Raw genomic sequence first — 19,797 nt, 5'->3', positions numbered from 1 at the left:
AACCTATTATAACTACACTATTGTAATACAAGAACTTGTACCCATCTTATTCTACTGTATTCTAGAACTAATGTTTTTTACAACAATATAAATTCCCTGGGACCTAGATTGTGAAATAATCCGCCGCACACTCTTAACACTTGTTAATAGTCTGCCCATGTTCAAAGTTGAAGGCTACTACTAAACCAGACATGCACCTCGTCCATATACCTCTGCGGAACCTCTAACGAATTGGTACATGTTGGAGTGTACGTGTAGTAAAACCTAGCGTGAAGTTTGTTTTGGTGTAATGCTTGTTATGTGTAGTGCTGCCATCTGCCACCAGTTTTTATAACTATGAGTGAAGTGTAGTGATTGAATGATTTATCGTTGTAGGCCTGTTGCTCTCTGTGGCGAGACTTTTTAATGGGGAGATCGGCTTACATTTGCGCCTAAAAGTTGGGAACCACAAGAAACCAACTTCAGCCGACCACCACTTTGGTAACAGTGGGGTTCGAACCCGGATCCTCGCGATGCTAGTCTGTTGCTATAACCACTCTACCACTACAGCGGCAAAGTTGAAGGCTGAAAAATCATTGTTACTGACATACTAATCTTAAATACAGCGAATTCTGTTTTAACGAATACCGTTATAGCGAAAAAAAAAAAATTGCTTTTTAACAAACACTTTTCTTATATCCCAGATAAGTTTGCATAGAAATAATGCAAATACCTAGAATTCCTTTATAACAAAATTTTGTTATAACAAAGTGATTTTTTTGGTCTCTTAGAGTTCGTTATAACAGGATTCGACTGTATCAGTATAATCAGTTGTATTAAAAAAATTACCTGTTACAGAACTTGTTTCACTTTTTCACTCGTATTCATTATTTTATTGTATTATATGTGATTAAACTTTTATATATATTTTAATTATATATTTGTTCCAGGTTCCATGCTGTTGCAAAGTTTTTTTTCCGAAGGCAGGGGAGCTCATCAGGTCATTTTTATGGCCTTTTCTCCCCGGTCCTATCTACACTCAAATTTTCAAATTACTTTTCTGCAATAATTATTTGTATGTTTGATTTTCCATTTTTTCTGTACACATATGATATGCTTGATTCTATGACATATTATTCACCAGGGGTGATTTTAATCACGGTCTAATGAATGTCAGGCTCTGCGTTGCCATGTCAACTAAAATAATTTAATTGGCTACTTAAAAGTTTTGTGTGTGTGACTGCTATATTGGAGTCTGAGGATGAAAAAAAAATTTAGTTTTTATGTCGTCAAAATGTCTAACATTTCAAGGGGTTACGAAGTCTGAACAGATTAGTTTATACTGTTTTCTCTGAATGAAATATATATATTTTTTTTGGAGGGGCGGGGCTTATTTACATAGTTATGAAATGGAAGAGCAGATAATCCTTTGCCTGATATAATCACAAATGGGAGAACAACCAGAAAGGCAAGTACACAGAAAAATATGAAATTCTTTTAAAATGCATTTCATCAAGGGCGTGAATGTGAGAAATGACTCCCCCCCCCCCCTGAAATGTGAGAAAATGACCAAAAAAAAGGGAAAAAGATAGTCAAATCTATTGTTCTACCACTTTGGTCCCCCCTGAACAAAATTTCTGGCTATGCCCTTGCATTTCATCAATTTATAGGTGCCATCTTCAGAAGATAAAATTTATCATAATTAATGTAATAGTGGTTATATTACATTGACCACTACTAAACCATGCATGCACCTTGTTCATATTCCTCTCTGGAACTTCTAATGAATTTGTACATTTTGGAATGTGCATGTAGTGAACCTGAAGTGAAGTTTGTTTCTGTGTAATTCTTGTTATGTGTGTGTGTAGTTCTGCCATCAGTTTTTTTCTAATTATGAGCGAAGTGTAATGATTGAATAACTATCATTGTATGCCTGTTGCTCTCTGTGGCAAGAGTTTCTAATGGGGAGATCAGCCCATATTTGTGCCTCGAAGTTGGGAACCGCAGAAAACCAACTTCAGCCGACCACCACTGTGACGACAGTGAGACTCGAACCCGTGTCCTCGCGATGTGAGTGTCACTATGACCACTTGACCACCACAGCGGTACTATTACATTGACCAGGGGTTGACCAGATTTGATAACCACCCAAGTGGTTATCAAATCTTGAATCCTAGTTTCTTATCAGAAGAAATATGTGTCTGCTCAAGTCAAACGTCTTGGCCAGAAAGAAACTGTGTCTTCATGTAAGTCTGATGCAAGGTTTTGATTGGTTGTTTGTGAAATGGGGCTGTTTGATTGGTCTATTAGAATTTCCCTAAAATTCACTCTCATAATAAACTTTCGCCATGTTGCTGCAATCAGTGATGTTGATTTATATCATTTTTATTATTATCTCATTCACTAATATATTTTTGAAGGCAAAGCTGTGGACTTTACTTTGTGAAAAACTTTTGCTTCATGAAATTTGAGTTTGTTGCCCTCCTTCCAACAGTGTGAGGCGATGATTAATTTCTTGCATTTTTGTTTCTTAACGCAGATAGTCACAGTAGGAATTTCATCTTTTTTTCTTTTCTTTTTTTGTATTTGCCTTTATCATTCTTCATTGTGAAAGAAATATCATGTATGCAGTTAGCATTCAATTAAATTATTTGAATTTTCTTGATCGTTTTAACACGTTTTTAACACTTGTTTCGTTCAGCCATGTTCACTTTGAATGCAGAAACTCAGACATACTGGTTCAACCCTACATCTTTTGAAAGTGATGCACAGTTTACATTGATTGGAATCATATTAGGCCTTGCTATATATAACAATATAATTCTAGATGTGCATTTTCCCATGGTATTGTACAGAAAATTGATGGGGAAAAAAGGAACCTACTATGATTTAAAAGATTGGAATCCGGTGAGTATTTCATTTATATTTCTGTGTAAATTTTTTTTATGTAGTACCCTTGATGATGTGAAGATTATCATATGAAATTACTTTTCATTTACCTTCGCTCATTGCTAGAATGATTTGTGAGAGCAGTTGCCCCTCAAAAATTTTGAGAACTGCCAAGTGAGAGAGAAAAAAAAGAAATTTTGTTTTTTTTTAAAAAACTCTTGTTAATCATCAATCTTGCATTAACTAATTTTTTGCAGCATATTGTTTCTTTTGATTTTTTTATTTATTTTCTTATTTTATTCAATATATTATTTATGGGTGATTCTAATAAAATATGCTTAAATTATGTCCCCAGCAGTTGACATTAAATATATTTGACACAGAACTTTTTCCCCTCACCACCTATTTATATTCCACTTTCTGAAAAGTCGCAATTCTGTTTTTAATTTTTAAAATTTGCTCAAACAAATTTTCATTTGTTAAAGAAATTTCCTTCTCCTGGCTGTCCCCATTTAAAATGGTAACTTTTTATCCTAAAACAAAAATATGTTAGAACCCTGAAAATATGAATGACTCTTAAAAAAGAAAGACAACGAGAAAATTGAATAATCAACAACAGAAAAAAAAACAAAAACACTCTTACATTCTGCATTTTAACGAAGGCTGGCCTTGTGGGGGGGGGAGTTGCAAAGGATGCGGTCGCACCGGTTCACAATTTTCCAAAAGAAAACTTTTCCTTTCTCAGTGGATGTTTTGGAAATTTTTAATTAAAGTTTAATTTTTTCCCATTAAACTATTATTGATTGTGAAAGGAGGCTTTCAGTTTAAAGCCCTTATTATTTAGTGTTATTTGTAGTGTTATTTTAGTATGGCATTAGCTTATTTTATAGAGGAAAAGAGAGTATTTTGATGGAGGATTTTTGACATGACAGTTTAAACTGTGGTTTAAACTGTCATGTCAAAAACCCTCCATCAAAATTCTCAAATACTGCTTTTAAACTTAGAAATTCCCATTGAAAATACACACTGATTGCATGTAATGTTTAAAGTGACTATGCAATACATAACGTGATTTTAAAATAATCTTCCCCCCCTCTACAGAATTATTTTGGACAATATATACATCTATATATTGGATTGGATTTTGATTTTTTTTGGTGCAAGGACTATCTAGGTCAAGCTGCGCCAAAACAAATGTCCATATAAAATTAATACAAGACTTGTTCTTGCCATGTCAAAAGGTAAAAGTATGCATGAAACGTGAAGCAATGGCATAAATTGTAAAAACTATAATTTGTCATATAAGCCAATGACTTTGAGGAATTAAAAAATGTGAGATGCAGTGGTCATTTAAAATGTCGAGAAGTGAAAGATGACTATGACCAAAAGCGGTCATAAAATGAGGACAATGATGTGAACAAGTAAAAGCATGAGCAATGGTAAATGAACTTTGAGAATGTGGGCACTCCGGTGACTCTCTCATAGTAAAAGATATGATTGTGTGAGGCGACTCTGTCCTATGCGCAACCGGGCAAGCAAGACTTCCTCTTTTCGGTTGGTCATGCAGTTCGAATGCCAATATCCAAGTGTGGGCTTGATGGCATGTAATTTATTATTTATTTGGTTATTCCAGTGATCCTGCCAGCGGTGATGCATCACTTCTCAGAGGATTGAGAGTGGTCACTGGCAGGTATTAAAAGACTATTGTCAATGTTAGTTATTGTTCGAGCTGCGTTGTCTGCTTTCTCATTGCCCGGTATTCCAACATGACCTGGTACCCAGTAAAATTTAACTGTGGTAACATGATGGATGAGGTAATGTAATTCATGAAAAATGGCATGAATGAATGATGAGTGTGAATGAATGGATGAACACAGTGCTTGTAATGCGCTGAGAGAGTCACTATAAATGATGCATCGTCGGTGGCATTTGTGTCGTACATGACATGGAGCCTGAAGGATAGCGTACAATTCTGTTGAATAGATAGAGAATGAGTCTAGTAGTTTCAAAGATGTCTTCTCACAGCAGATGTAGGCACAACTGACATGGCCAGGACTTTTAGAGCCGTTGGTATATATAGGGAAGTATCTGTTATACCTACCCCTGTGCCTGAAGAATATCTGTCGATATATGACATTTGCTGTGGTGGGTCTAGGGTATGGTGATAATGAAAGAGAGACATCTGGCGGAAACTGTTCCCACGGTGCCAGTTGTTGGGTAATGGGAGCCACGCGACTGATGTCTAATTGTAGTTCTTCCACCAGTGCTTTCATACGAAGACCATAAGATGGAACACATGAAGGGCGAGCTGCAAAAAGTCTATAAAAAGGATTGAAAATAACACGACAAGTGGATGATCTGGAAAATACTTCCTTTTTTTTTTTCTTAATTGCTCCTTGTGAGACGGATGAAAAAAGTCAGCGCCCAGAGAGCAGGATCGCTGTTCAGACGGCCTAGAAATCATAAATGACATTATTTTTTACATCAATATTTAAAAAATTACTGTGATGGCAATCTGATTGCATGTATTGAATGGGGGGAGAACTTGCAAACGTGTCTGAGCCCTCTCCGGTCATCACTTCAAGGGAAAAAAACTCTTTTTTTTTTTTACCTCCTACAACACAGGAGAAACACTCTTTTTCTTGTTATAGCAGAAATTAAAACTGCTTATATTACCAGAAGAAGTGGGTGATGGTGGGAGATACTTTTTATTTTTTCTATCGCTACTGAACATCAAAGGAGAGAGCAAACTGCCTAGTATCTCCAGAGGGTTAAAGAAAGAAACCTAGTGTATGTGTGTATTCTGATCTTCACGGAAATCTGTATACAATATGCACTGTATTGTTGCTGCTTGCTCATCAACTCAATCCTTGAATTTTTTTCTCATCACTTATCAGGGTGCCTACCAATACGGGAAAGTCACGAAGTCCCGGAAAAGTCACGGAATGAGAGAAAGTCATAAAATTTGAGTGAAGGTCAGATTTTTTTGATTCTCCAGAGATCTTTTTTTTGATTTTTTTCCCCCTAAAATCTAGGCTTTGGAGAAGCTGTGGCATTCAATATTACTTTTTTTCTCTCTCAGGTTTTATTCATTCTTTTTTTTGCCCCGGAGGGATAGATGGGTGAGTAGCAACAAAAACGAAGAATGCCAATATGTAGCCACCCTGCATTGGGGCAGACATTATATGGGTGAGGCAAAAAATCTATTTAGACTGGATGAACAAAAATAACTTTTCTTTCTTTGCTTGTCCGGACCTTTCAACATCTGTAATATTCCCCGTTATAAAGCAGTGTTCATGTGATAATTTCTACAGAAGGAGGGGGAGGGGACTGTAATAGACCATGGCAGTAGGGAGTCGTCTTGGGAACAATATTGGTTTTCCGAAGAAAAAAACATGATCTTTCCTCCACATCGTGGAGCAGGTCTGGTGGACTGAGCCGCAAGCCAACTTTTTACTGAGTGGGGGAGGGGAGCCTCTGTACCAAATTTATAACATGAAAAAACAATGATGGTGATTGTCCCGGGCCTTAGGGCTCTTTTTTTTTTTCAAACCGAGCACAACTCAGGTCTATTGCCATAGGCAATTTACTACCTAGTGAGTTGTGCGGGAAGTGTAAATGCGTGTACCTAACAGTCTGAGTGCTTATCTATAGTCCGTTTCAGGTTAACTTTGCAGTGGAGAGGAAGCTACGAGGGAACCTCGTCACTAGTTGCTATGGCAACAAAAGCCTCTTAACCAATGTATCGATGCGCAGCCTCTGTAAGGTATGGACGATTTCTAGGATATCGCGCCCAAATGTCGTTGTGGTTGCTATAGATTTTTGGATAATGGTAACCAATATTTTTTCTAGTTTAAAAATTTCAAACGAACAATATTTTTCATTATTTTTTTCAAAATCATTAAAAAAATTGAAATATTCTGTATAAACGATCATCATAAAACTCCGATTTATGGGAACTTTATTTTGCGGCGAAGGAGTACACTCTCTACCTTTCTCTCCACTGCAAAGTTAACCTGAAACGTACTATAGTGTTGTGCATGATTTTTCAGTGCTGCCATCTATATCTCAGAAGTGAAGTGAGTGATGTGTAGTGACTGAATATTTTTACTGTTTGTAGGACTGATGCTCTCTGTGGCGAGACTTTTTAATGGGGAGATCGGCTTGCATTTGCGCCTCGAAGTTGGGAACCACAGAAAACCAACTTCAGCCGACCACCACTGTGGTCGGGCCTTAGGGCTGCAGCACTGTTAGCCTCATTCTTGTGGGGGACATGTGAAAAGGTGCCTATTTTTTCCCCTGCAAAAGAATTTTTTTTTAAATTATCATCCATTTTGTAATTTATTTATTTTGATCGCACCAATCTTTACCGACTAGCTATAACGAACGACGAAATCGTACAATATACACATGCGACATAACAAGAGAGTTCAAGAGAAGACCAACATCAGATTCGTTTCCCATTAATTGTGTTACAACATAACATTTAGGCAGAATTTAAAAGAGTACCACAGTGCTTCCAAAAGTGTGCATTGGAGCTCCGAGGAGCATTGTGGCAAGCTCAAAATATGGATTTGTACACACAAAACCTATGCTTTAATGTTGTTCTTTTATATGGTGAAAAAAACTGACAAACTTCTTGGGAAGCTGCCGATGACATATGAATTATACAAGGGAGGCAGCTGAGAAAAGAGAACCATTGGAATACGGTAACAAGCTTGCGATCTAGACCAGAGGTCTTTAACCTTTTTCCAGTCACGAGCACTGCCTGTACCCATCATCAAAAGAACACTCTTACGTCATGTTTTACATATGAATACATGAAATCTGGATGATTTTAATAATTGAATGCAGTTTGCACAAGGTGTTAATATAAAACGTTGATCAAGTGCTTGCGAGCACCGAATTGGACATGAGCATCAAGCACTCTGGGTGCTTCTGGAAGCACCACAGTGTCGTGAGCAACAGATTGAAAATGCCTGATCTAGACAGACACCTAAGCATGATGATAGTGAATAACAAGAGTCTAATATTGGACTTCGAAAAATATGAATAGGAAAAGGAATATGTGAAATCCGCACACGCGTCCTTCGAAAGGGCCCTTGGTTGGTCTAGTGCAGTGTTCCTCAACCGCCAGGCTCTGGCATCCACCAAACTGGGCCATGAGTAGTTGATTGTTTCATTTTTACCCATTTAATTTACCATTATGAGTGGGGATACGGGCGGGGGCATGAAGACCATCTCCCGCGACTAAAAAAATTATTGGCATAGGCAGAAGAGCAAAAGGTGGATATTAGCCCCCCCCCCACCTTGTTAGGAAGACACAACCTGTACCCACTTATGCTTTTGCGGGGGGGTCAGCACCACTACTTCCCTTCCTCTATCTTCCATAATCGCGCTGTCTCATGACCTTGAAAAATAGAGATCTCCCTTGAAAAATAGAGGGCTCCCGCTTGTCCTACTTTTGTAATACTCTCTTGGTTTTGTCTTATAATCAAACAATGTATGTATCAACAAAATTGGTGTAATTGAGGAAGGAATCATGGATGAATATTTTCATGTATGTGTTGTATGTTTGTTTCAAAAGTATTGTAGATTGCAATTAATGATTTTGCCGAAACAGAAATTATATCATTTTTAAGGTTATTTGGGGGAGGGTGTATGTGAATCATTTCATTTATTAATTTTCATCTGTTTAGTTTATGGGTTCAACAAGTAGAGTAGTCATTAAAAACTTCTGTGTAGATGGAAAAAATAATTTTGTATTTACTTTTCATGGTCTTAGACAGTAACTATCATATATTAAATTATGGTTCACATTATGTGTATAGGTAAAACAACAGTTTGCATTACAAAGCACAGACCTGCCAACTTTCCCGATTTAGGCGGGAGACTCCGGATTTTTCATCCTTCCTCCCGCTCTCCGGATTTGTTAAAATTTCTCTGGATTTTTGCAGAAAATTAGGATTTTACCCGAGCTTTCATGTAGTTGTGACATCTGTGACTGCCGTCGACGTTAGGGAAAACACCCATAGGGGACACCCGTGGTAATTCCCATAGAGCAGCAGTAAAAAAAGTCTTGGTGACTGCATTTAAGCAACTAGCTGAGATGTGATTTTGTTTACATAGCATTTATCGGCAATCATTTATCAGGGGAATGTCCTTGGTTGCCGAAATTCCTGTATAATCGTTATTGTAATCCATTAGCAGCCATGTGTAAAACGCAAGTTTTTCGTCAGCAGCTTTGTATTTCGAAGTTAATTGTTTCCCCTTTCAGAAAGAAAATATAAAACTTAAAGCTATGTAAAGCTTTTAAGAGTTCATATACCCAAGATTATCAATCACTGATAGCATTCACGAAAGGAAACTTATGTTTTATGAACAGTAGATGTGATTTCTATTCTGCATGGAAAGACTGACTTAGAATTATATTCTTCTCGGGGTGGGGGGGGGGCAATGCAGAACCTGTCTTGGGGGCGAATGGAACTTCTTCTTAATTGATTAAATTTTTTTTTGTGAAATGTTTTGTGATCCAGTCTATGAGTGTTGGGGGGGGGGGGTACCCCCCTTCAGGAGAATTTCTGGATTCTAAAAGTTTGCACGTCTGAAAGCAGTTTTATACATGGGCCTATTCTAAGTTTGTAGCATTCAGTTGCATAAACAATATTTACAATGCTCGAATAAAGAGCTAGATATGAAAGTACTTTATTTGTCAAAAACGATTAAATTAACATTTTTAAAAAACACATATCTTCTTAATTTGCCTTGTGTATTGTGGAAGACTCCCAAACATGAATGTAATATATATATATTGCGAGGAGGCAGAATTATCTGTGGTTGCTAACACCCTATTTTGACAAAAAATAATTTTTTTTGTAACCAAGACATTTCTATCATTTTGCTTTGGCTTGATCAATCTTACAGGATACTGAAATAGTGTGCTATGAAGAAGAAAAAAAAAAATTAAAATTTTTGAAAAAATTACAGCAATTTTTTTTTATTATGCCATGATTATTTTGTCTAGGGGGGGGGGGGGTACCCCACCCCATTTTACTTTTTCTAATTTTTATAGTGGGAATCCTGCGAATGAGAAAAGGTCACAGGAAAGTCGCCAAAAATCACAGAATTTTGCTTTTGGTATTTGAATCGCTTAATGTAAAAGGGGTCATGTCACATTTTCTCAAGTTTTCAGGAGAGGCAAAAAACGTATATCTTCTCCAATAGTTGTTTTTAGTAAAAAATTTAATTGTTGTGTCTGTGGAATGCATTTAATGAAGCCCTGAAAGAGGATTTTAAATTTTTATTACTTAAGAATAGCCACGAGAGAGTAAAATCTGATACAAACATGCCCCTTTTTACAATTAAACATTTTAGAGCCCCAATTCTCTAATGAAAAGTCTCAGGAAAACACATAAACAAACAAATGTACACAATAAAACAAACTTTATTTAGCTTTTTATACTATACAAACTTTCTATTAGACGGGGGATCGAAGTACTCCTCTTCCGGTTACGTCTAATGAGTTAATGGTTGGTGCATTAAAAATCTGGTCCTGAAAATCATTATACTTCATTGGGATGTATTTTTTGTTTTATTCTAGTCGTCCCGTTTACTTTGATTATTGGAAGTTTTGCCTATGAATAAGCTTTGCTTTGGAGTACACCAAGTTTACATTAGTGGTACACCAAGTTTTCTTAGTGGGAAGATTCGTGAGCCAATACCATTGACGTATTGCGTACAGTAAACTTTGATGCATTCTGGTTGATCAAATCCACATATTGGTCCACTGTGTACAATCTCACATTCTTCTTGATAAGTATTTTTATCAGAGCGAAATCCCTATCACAGTAAAAAAGAATGCCCTCTGATGGGGAAATGAAATTTAATTTCCTCAAAACATTCAGACTCTACTAAGAACATCAAAAACCTCATCAATGTGTTATTCTGCCCTCCACAGTTGTCCATAAAAAGTTACAAGATCTTTCCATCTTCACATCCATCAATATATTTTTCAAAAAGAACATAACTTTATAATGTCCTTTGCCTCCATTTGTTTTGTCATAAACAAAACATTTCATTTTACAATCTCTTAGGTTATGAATACCGAAGGTATTAACACTCAGCTTGCTAAAATTGTCGATATCTTGCACTGGAATCCGAGATGAGGATACAGTAGCCATATAGTCAATACACAGACAGAAAATATAGCTGTTTTTGGCAAAGCTCTTTAGCTGCTATGATTGCATCATAAAATTTTTTGCGCCTTTTCTGTACTAATAATTACAACATAATTACTACGTTTTAAACAAACAACATTAAATAACAAAACAAAAACAATGTAAACAAAGAAAACCTTCTTATGAAGGTAACTCAACAGGAAGACCCTGCTGCCACCTGTTAGCAGTCTTGTGAATTAAATGTAAAAAGGGGGGGTCACGTCCTGGACTTGACACCTTTTTACTCAGCATCTGTTTTTTCTCAGCATCTAGAGGAGAGACTTGACCCATTTTACCATAAAACGCTGCATTAGTGTGTAAAACACTGTAAAAAAAGAACGATTGTCAGAATGACTTGAAAATTGACATGAATATTCCTGAAAAAATTCAATTTTATTTCATAAAGGGGAAAAAATACTTAAAAATGTAAAATTAATGACATCATCCAACATGTGGGAAATTTGCTCGCAGAATGGAAATGATAGCCAGTCATGGCAAAAAAATTATAACTTAATTATAGCATTGCACGACTCCATAATTCACAGAAACATCACAAAAAAAATGAAGTAATTGAACAAATAACTACAACTTACTCAAAAAATTTTAAATATGTTGTCCACTGCGTGTTCTGGCTATGAGGTTGAAAGCACAAAAATTCTTGTTCAACAGCAGAATCGGAATATGCCATGGTCATAATGTGGATGTGCTTGCAATTGAGCTTTATTAAACCAAACGTGCCCCCTTTCCCCCGTTCATATTCCTGAGGAATGAGAAACTTCTAACATATAGGGAATGTGCTGGAGATTGCAATTCACCAAAGTTTGCAATCTGACCACTGTTTATAACATTTTGAGGTACCCCCACAGCCAGAAGTTGCAAGGGTTAAGGTGCATCCTGTCAAAATGGGTCTTCAGCAGCTGCTTTGCTGGTATTGCAATGTGTATCTTGATAGAAGTTCTATCCACACACTGATGCTGTGAAAGTGCCGAAATGATGTGGTTGCACAAAATAGATTATACTGCTGGCCAAGTACAGCATTGTCTACTTGCACATTTTGCACTTTTTTCATTTGCGAAAGAAACGTCCATTGCTTCAGGAGTATCCATGAAAATTTTCAAGTCATTCCGATCAGTACTTATTGAATAGTTTTGGAATCAAAACTTTAATTATAATCACCCTGTATATAGCTGATTATTTTTCATAAATCTGTTACTACTATACAGTAGAACCTTGATTAACTGGGCTTAACAGTGTGTGTGTTAAAGTATAAAAAAAACAACTATTGAATATTAAGACTGGGAGATATACAGTAGGAGATGTGCTACTTCTTATGGGGAAGAAAATGAAAATGTATGTGAGGTAATGTAACAACTAGTACACTAGTCTTTGTCCTTGAAGTACAGCTGGTGTTTTTATTGGATTATAGGACCACCTGCCCCTAGCATGATGGTGTCACTACTGTTGCTGCTTCTTTGTGAAGGGAAAAGAAACCCTGTGAGATAATACACCACTACATTTAGATGTGTGATGCAATCCTTATTCATGAATTTGCTTAAGATAGAGAGAGCATCAGAATGTAGCCAAAGGTTAGAAAATGTTGTAAGAATGAGAAATTTTGGCTTTTGTATATACCTTTAAATAACTAAGATACTTCATATGAAAAATATATATATATTCTGGCCTCTTTTATGAGACTTTTTGAAAAAAACCACTTATACCAACTTATGCCATTTAAAAATATACCATCAGAATGTACCCCAAGGATATAAAATGTGGTAAAAATAAAACATTTTGGCTAATAATGAACAAATATGATATTTTTCAAGGAAAAAATGATATTTAGGCCACTTTTATCTGATTTTTTGAAAAAAACCAAGGTTTAAACCAACGTGGTTTAGACGAAACAACCCTGGCCATGAGTCACTTGTGTGTTTGTGAACAGTGTCGCAGGACACTCAAGTGATCTAGGAATATGTCACAGGTCACTTAATACAAATGGAACGCCACAACAGGCAAAATGCCCAAAGAGGTGGCTGAGCGGACAGCAGCTCGGATAACTTGAGTAATCTGAAACTGTGCCACAGTGATCTGTAAATATGCTGCAGGCCATTTAAGTAATATGGGATTGTGATGAGAGCCACTTGAATGACCTGAAACTGTGCCGCAGTGTCTCTTGAGCGATCTGGAAATGTGTCACTTAGTTGATTTTTATAAAATTAGGTTTGAAGTTGTGAGCTGCATTAGATGACTCTTGGGGCCACACTTGGCCCATGGGCAATGGGTTAAGCATGCATGTGTTACATTTCTATGGCACTTAGACAGAGGTTTTTCCTGAAAAGCACAGGGGGAAAAATGGATCAAGATCATTAATTGGACCTTTCAAGTAACAACAGAAATTTGATTAATTTCTTTTTAGTTTTGCTATTTACATTGTTTTTGATCCCACATTCTGTGGAAATGAAAGATTTTTAAATTTGTTAGAACTTGAGTTTTGTAAAATATCAATAGATAATACATTATAAGTAAAATATATAAGGTGTGAATCTCTCGAAGGCACAACATTTTTAAATGCCACGGTAATTTGGGAATTCCATTTTTTTTCCCTCTTAATTTTTGTCAGTTATGTTCCTATTTTTCTAATTTTCTTTCTTCAAATTTTCACTTAAGTTTGATTACCATTAATTTTGAGCGATTAAAGTCTGCTAATTTTCGCAAGGCTTGTGAAGAGTCCCTTCTCAAATCCGTTGTGAGTCGTACCTACGCTCAGGTGTGCACTGTGCCGCCATCTATCGAGCCTTTAGCAAAACAAGACCAACGATCGTCACAAATGTGCGATTTATTTGTCAGTTCAATTGAGGGCCAGAAATGCTCTTTGGAGAGGTCAAAAAACTTATCAAAGAGCAAATAAATCCGAGAGAGATGGGGATTGGAATCCAAGGACTGAGAAAAATTCAAAATGATGAAGTTGTGATTAAATGTGTTTCCGAAAATGACAGAAATAAGCTCCGCGTGGCCTTGACGAAAAGATGTTCCAACTTTGTCTCAGAAATACCGAGGGGCAGACAACCATCGATCTTGGTCAAGTATGTGCCGAATTCTGTCAGTGATGAAGAGCTGGTCCAAGTAATGTTTGACCAAAATCCGGAAATATGTTCCTCTGACAGTGACAGCAAAGAATCGAGGTTCAGATTTGTGTTGGGGAAAAAGTTCAATGACTCGAGACATGTTATTGTCAATGTTCCTGCGGCAGTCCGAAAGCGATGCTTACTACAAAAATCTCTTAGATTTGACTGGTCAATGTGCACTGTGGAGGACTTTGTTGTGATGAATAGATGCTTCAAGTGTTTGGGTTACAATCATAAATCTAGTGAATGTAGAGGTGTTCTTACATGTTTTAGCTGTACTGGTCAACACAAAAGTGTTGATTGGGATAAGAAAAATCAAAATGTTTGTGCCAACTGCATTCGTTTTAACGCAAAAACCAAAAATCCATCTAAGTGTGTGGATGTAAATCATAAACCATACGACAGCTGCTGTCCGACTGACAATTTTATGAGAAATCTTTCCCTTTCACGAATCCATTATGAATAATAATTTGAATTCGGGATCTTGTCTGCGAGTTGTACAAATTAATTTGCATAAATGTAAAAGAGCTACGCAGCAACTTATTTTAAACATGGAATCTGATGACATTGATATAGCTCTTATTCAAGAGCTGCATTTTTTCGCAGGCAGTCTTCCGGGGTTTCTTCCCTCTTACACAGTTCATTTTCATCGGTCCGCGGATGTGGTGAAGGCAGCCATCGTCATCCGATCTAAGAAAATATTTTCTTTTCTGGATGTTTGTAACACTGACTTCAACATGGTTACTGTACATATTTCAGTTGAAGGCATAGATTTCCTCTCTTCTTTCTTATTATTTTGAACCAGCTAAAAACATTGATTTGGATCTCGGTAAACTCTCTTCAACTCTCTCGAACATGAATGTTTCTCGACTTATTTGGGGGATGGATGCCAACAGTAAATCAGATCTGTGGCATAGCTCTAATACTGATTCTCGAGGACTCAAACTCACAAACTTCTTTTGCACATGACATCTTGTTGTAAATGAGGACTTTGGCCCAACTTTTGTTGGTAATCAAGGAAGCAGTTATATCGATGTCACTGTTGTCGGTCAAGAAATTGTTAGACAAATCATAGATTGGAACATTCCAGATATTGATTCAATGTCTGATCACAGAATGATTGCTTTTAAAATACGTCTCTCAAATAGAAGAAATCCGCTACCTCCTTTGATGACGAAACTCTTTGACACCAGGAGAGCAAAGTGGAGCCGTTTCAAAACCTTTTGTTCACATTTTGAAAAGGATTTCGTTCGAAGTCTACAAGAATGTTCTGATCCTGAACTGTTGGAGGTTCTAGTCGAGAGACTACAAGACTTAATCATCAGTGCAGCAAATGATTCTATCCCGTTTAAGAGAATAAGGGAACACATTGTTCCTTGGTGGACAGCTGAAATTTCTTGCCTGAGAAAGCAGCTTAATGCCATTAGACGAAGATCCCAAAGAGAGAAATCTCTGCTTATTAAAGATATCTACAAGAGAAAATACCTTGAAACCAGATATAATTATAACCTCAAATTAAAGGAAGCAAAACTAACCTCCTGGAAGAAATTTCTTTCTGATATTGACACTCATAATGTTTGGAGAAAAATTTACAAATCAGTCAAAAACAACTTTTCGAGGACCGTTGAAATATCTGGTATTGAAATTTCTCCGAGAGTTTTCACGACAACATATGGAGAGTCCATCAGCGCAATCATTGATAAGTCTTTTCCTCCAGACGAGAGAAATGACGATGATGATACTCACAGAGCCATCCGGTCAGATGCTGCACTTCCATTCGAAACAGCTGATGATGTACCTTTTATGCTTGATGAGGTGAATGGTGTTGTTAAGAAATTGAAACTGGGGAAGTCTCCGGGTCCTGATGGAATTGACAATGACATTATTAAGCATTTCCACCAATTTTTCCCGACGCTATTGCATCTCTTATTCAACAAATGTTTACAACTCGGCGTATTTCCTCTGTCGTGGAAAAGAGCGAGGGTAGTACCTATACCGAAAAACAGAACATCTAAAACTGAAATCAATAATATCAGATGCATCAGTCTTTTGTCTTGCCTGGGCAAATGCCTGGAGAAATTATTCACTGTGCGTCTGAGATGGCATTTTTCGAAGACGGGTCAACTGAGTGATGACCAGTTTGGATTCACTCCTCAGCGCTCAACGGAGGATGCCACTGCACGTTTGTGTGATGTCGTAAAGAAGGGAAAGATGAAAAAGATGTATACAATTTTATGTTTCTTAGACTTCAAGGGAGCTTTTGATAACGCTTGGTGGCCTGGGATCTTGCACCTGCTTAGGAAAGGTGGAACTCCAAAAAACATTTACTTGCTGGTCAAAAGTTTTTTGAAAAATCGTTTAGCAGAAATTTCTCTAGGCAATGCTTCTTAAGTCTTTTAACCGGAAAAAGGATGTCGGCAGGGATTGGTATCTGGACCCCTTCTGTGGAACTTGATAATAAATGACCTCCTGCGTGTGCTTTCAAATCACGAATACTGCTCAAAGATTGCTTTTGCTGATGATCTGCTTTTGATTGTTCAAAGGAAGAATTTTACTGATGCTTGCGGAACTTCTCAGGTAATTCTCGATCTGGTTACTTCTTGGGCCAAATCTTACAAGATGGAATTCAATCCTGAAAAAAGTAAAGTTATGATGGTGCATAAAAAATGTCCGGATGGAGGTGGAGTCAATGTAACTCTGGATGGAGTGGCAGTTGAAGAAGTTGAAGAAATGAAATATCTAGGAATCATTGTCGACAAAAAATTCCAGTAGAAAAAACACATCACATACCTCTCTAGGAAATGTGAAAGTGTTTTGAATGGCCTTTTGAGAGTATCTCAGAATACATTTGGATTGAAATCTGTTGTCTTGTGTTTAATATACAATCAGGCCATCGTTCCTATTTTTACATATGCTTCCAGAGTTTGGGGTGATTCCCTGAAAAAGAAAATAAATTGTAAGAATATTCTGAAAGTTCAGCAGAGATTTCTTTTGAGCATTGTTAGAGGATATCGTTCAGTTAGCTACGAGGCACTATTTGCTATTTCTGGGCAAACACCTATTGACATCCTTATCCTCTACAATAGCGAGGCCAAGAACATATTTTCAAGAAATTGTGATGACAATTCCCTTTCGGGTATAGTACTTTTTTCATCTCTTCCGCACCCAGCGACACGAGCTGCTATCGCACTTGTAAATTACAATAAAGAGCCTTTTCCTAACTACGATCTCATCTGTTACACTGATGGCAGTAAAATTGATGGCAAAGTGGGTCTCGCTTACGTTGTTTATAAGCAAGAGAATGAGCTCCTGTTTCGCCAATTCAGATTAGAAAATAACTGTTCTGTTTTTCGAGCCAAGCTCCTCTGCTTGAATCTTGCCACCAAGTGGATTTCATTTTGTGTTGGAAACGATAATAATAGCGCGCTGATATGTTCAGATTCTTTCTTCTTTGCAAAGTCTACAAAATATAAATTCTACAGAAAAACTTGTGCTGGAGACACAATGTCTTATAAATGATCTTAAAAAGGAAAAATATATAATCGATTTCACACATGTTCGAAGTCACTGTGGCATCACTGGGAATGAGAGGGCAGATGATCTCGCACGGTCTGCTACACTTCTTAATGTCATAGAAAATGTGAAAGTCCCAAAATCTCACTATAAATATGTGTATCGACACAAATCAATCCATCAGTGGAACACAGAATATGTCAGTTCCAAAAATGCCAGGCCGGTAAAGAAATTCTTCCCTTCGATTCCGAGAATGAAGTGTTACCATTTCTCCACAAATTTCCATCTGACCCAATTTATTACTGGGCATGGGAATTTTCAAAGTTATCTCGCGAGAATGAAACTTGCCAGTAGTTCGTTGTGTATATGTGGAACCAATGAAGAAGATCCTATGCATCTTCTTCTGTCATGCAAAAATCTAACGAAGGAGAGGGTTCATTTCAGAAAAGAACTTAAGAAACTGTCTATTTCTTGGCCGCCTGCATTGTTCGATTTGGTCAGATCAAAGGAAGTCCTTCGTATTCTAAAAATATATGTACAAAATATCGTTGCGAAAAAATAATTGGTTTCTATTTTATTTTTGTATATACAGTGTGTACTTGTGTACATTCTCATTTTCCTTGCAAGTGCTGTTTTTGATTCTTGAATAATTAATCAAAATTTTCATTTAAGTACTAATTCCTTTTTCTTCTTTTTTTTTTTTTAATTTTTCTCACTATCTTTGTATGTATGTATTAGTGTGTGTATATATATGTGTATGTGTGTACTTATACTGTATACACTTATGTGTGGTTGTATATTTTTCTATTCATGTATGTGTATTGAATTTTTTTTTTTTCATTGCATTGATACCATATGGCATTCACTGGTGCAATATTGCGCTTTGAATTGCATTCGTATATTGTTATTGTACATACTGATCTGATTTTTCCTTTCTTTTGTATTACGCTGTATTGCAATTTTTGAGTTTCTTGAACCGTATATGTTTGTTGTTGTTACTTACGTTTGTAAGCCTCGTGGCATACTCTGTGGAACATGGGGAGTTGTTTCTGAAGGACCCAAATAAAAAATTAAAAAATTTTTCACTTCTAGGCCTGTATTCTATGTATATCATATTGAAGTGATTATTTATTTTAAATCACATAACTGGATTTAATTGATACATCTTTTTTCCCTTTGATATCTTATTATAGAGTTTGAGTAAAGGGTTACAAGATTTGCTGTCATATGAAGGTTGTGATGTTGAGTCAGTCTTTCTGCAGACATTTCGCATAACTTATCAGGATGTTTTTGGCACTGTACTTGTTCATGACTTGATTGAAAATGGTGATAATATTTTGGTGAATCAGTCTAATAAAAAAGTATGTAAACTTTCATACTTTTCATCAGAGATAGAAATTGTCTAATAATAATAATAAAACAATTCAAGGAAATAGACCTTTTCTGGTTATTATGCCGAAATGAACTCTGAGAGAAAAAATCATCTGCTTTTCAACGAGAATCAGATGGCTTTCCTTTCTGAGTTCACCTTGGCATAATATTCAGAAAAGGTCTATTTCCTTGATGTATTGGTTTGAGAAAAAGGCAGGCTCAGTAAAAATAATTATAATTTTGTTGTATTGTAGAATCAGATTTCAGATTTTTGTTGGTGGATGAGAAGATAAACTGCTTAAATCAGTAGTTTTTATTCCGATTAAATTTGATAAATGTATAGAAAAAAAATTTGTTTAAATTGATACCATTCTAGGAAAAAGACCAGCTTGCTTAACCGTTTATTTTTAGACAAACCTCAATTATATAATATTAATAATTTCCTGAAGAGGTAATGAATTATTTCTATTATAATTTTTCCCCACTTTGAGTCTTGAAAAGTCGAAGCTTATCATTTTTAACCCTTTATTCAACTGTGTTACTCTCAAGCATCATGGATCTCTGATATTTTTCAAGTAAAGTCATTTTATATTTTGATCTCATTTCGGCAGGAATAGTTCTAAGCAACTTCTATATGTTTGATTTTTACTTGTGAACTGTGTGCAGGAAGTTTCTACAATTACCAGCCAATGGCTCAAAATTAG

At 36.4% G+C, this 19,797-nt stretch overlaps 1 protein-coding gene across 2 annotated transcripts in view; it reads left to right on the top strand.

Annotated features, from left to right (window-relative positions):
* The window catches only part of Ube3a (ubiquitin protein ligase E3A), a 234,022-nt gene that overhangs the window by 149,184 nt on the left and 65,041 nt on the right, over positions 1-19,797 (top strand). For both annotated transcript variants that reach the window (XM_089236467.1, XM_089236468.1), the window contains 2 exons: positions 2,681-2,886; positions 18,916-19,083. In XM_089236467.1, coding sequence (XP_089092593.1) covers positions 2,681-2,886; positions 18,916-19,083 — 374 coding nt within the window. The remainder of the gene's footprint in view (positions 1-2,680; positions 2,887-18,915; positions 19,084-19,797) is intronic.

Source organism: Pholcus phalangioides, unplaced genomic scaffold, assembly GCF_987345545.1.
Source record: "Pholcus phalangioides strain wild (caught in Gottingen) unplaced genomic scaffold, Ppha-v1.0 ptg000009l_1, whole genome shotgun sequence".
NCBI classification, from domain to species: Eukaryota; Metazoa; Arthropoda; class Arachnida; order Araneae; family Pholcidae; genus Pholcus; species Pholcus phalangioides.
The sequence above is the reverse complement of the archived record's forward strand: the minus strand, read 5'-3'. Positions and strand labels throughout refer to the sequence as shown.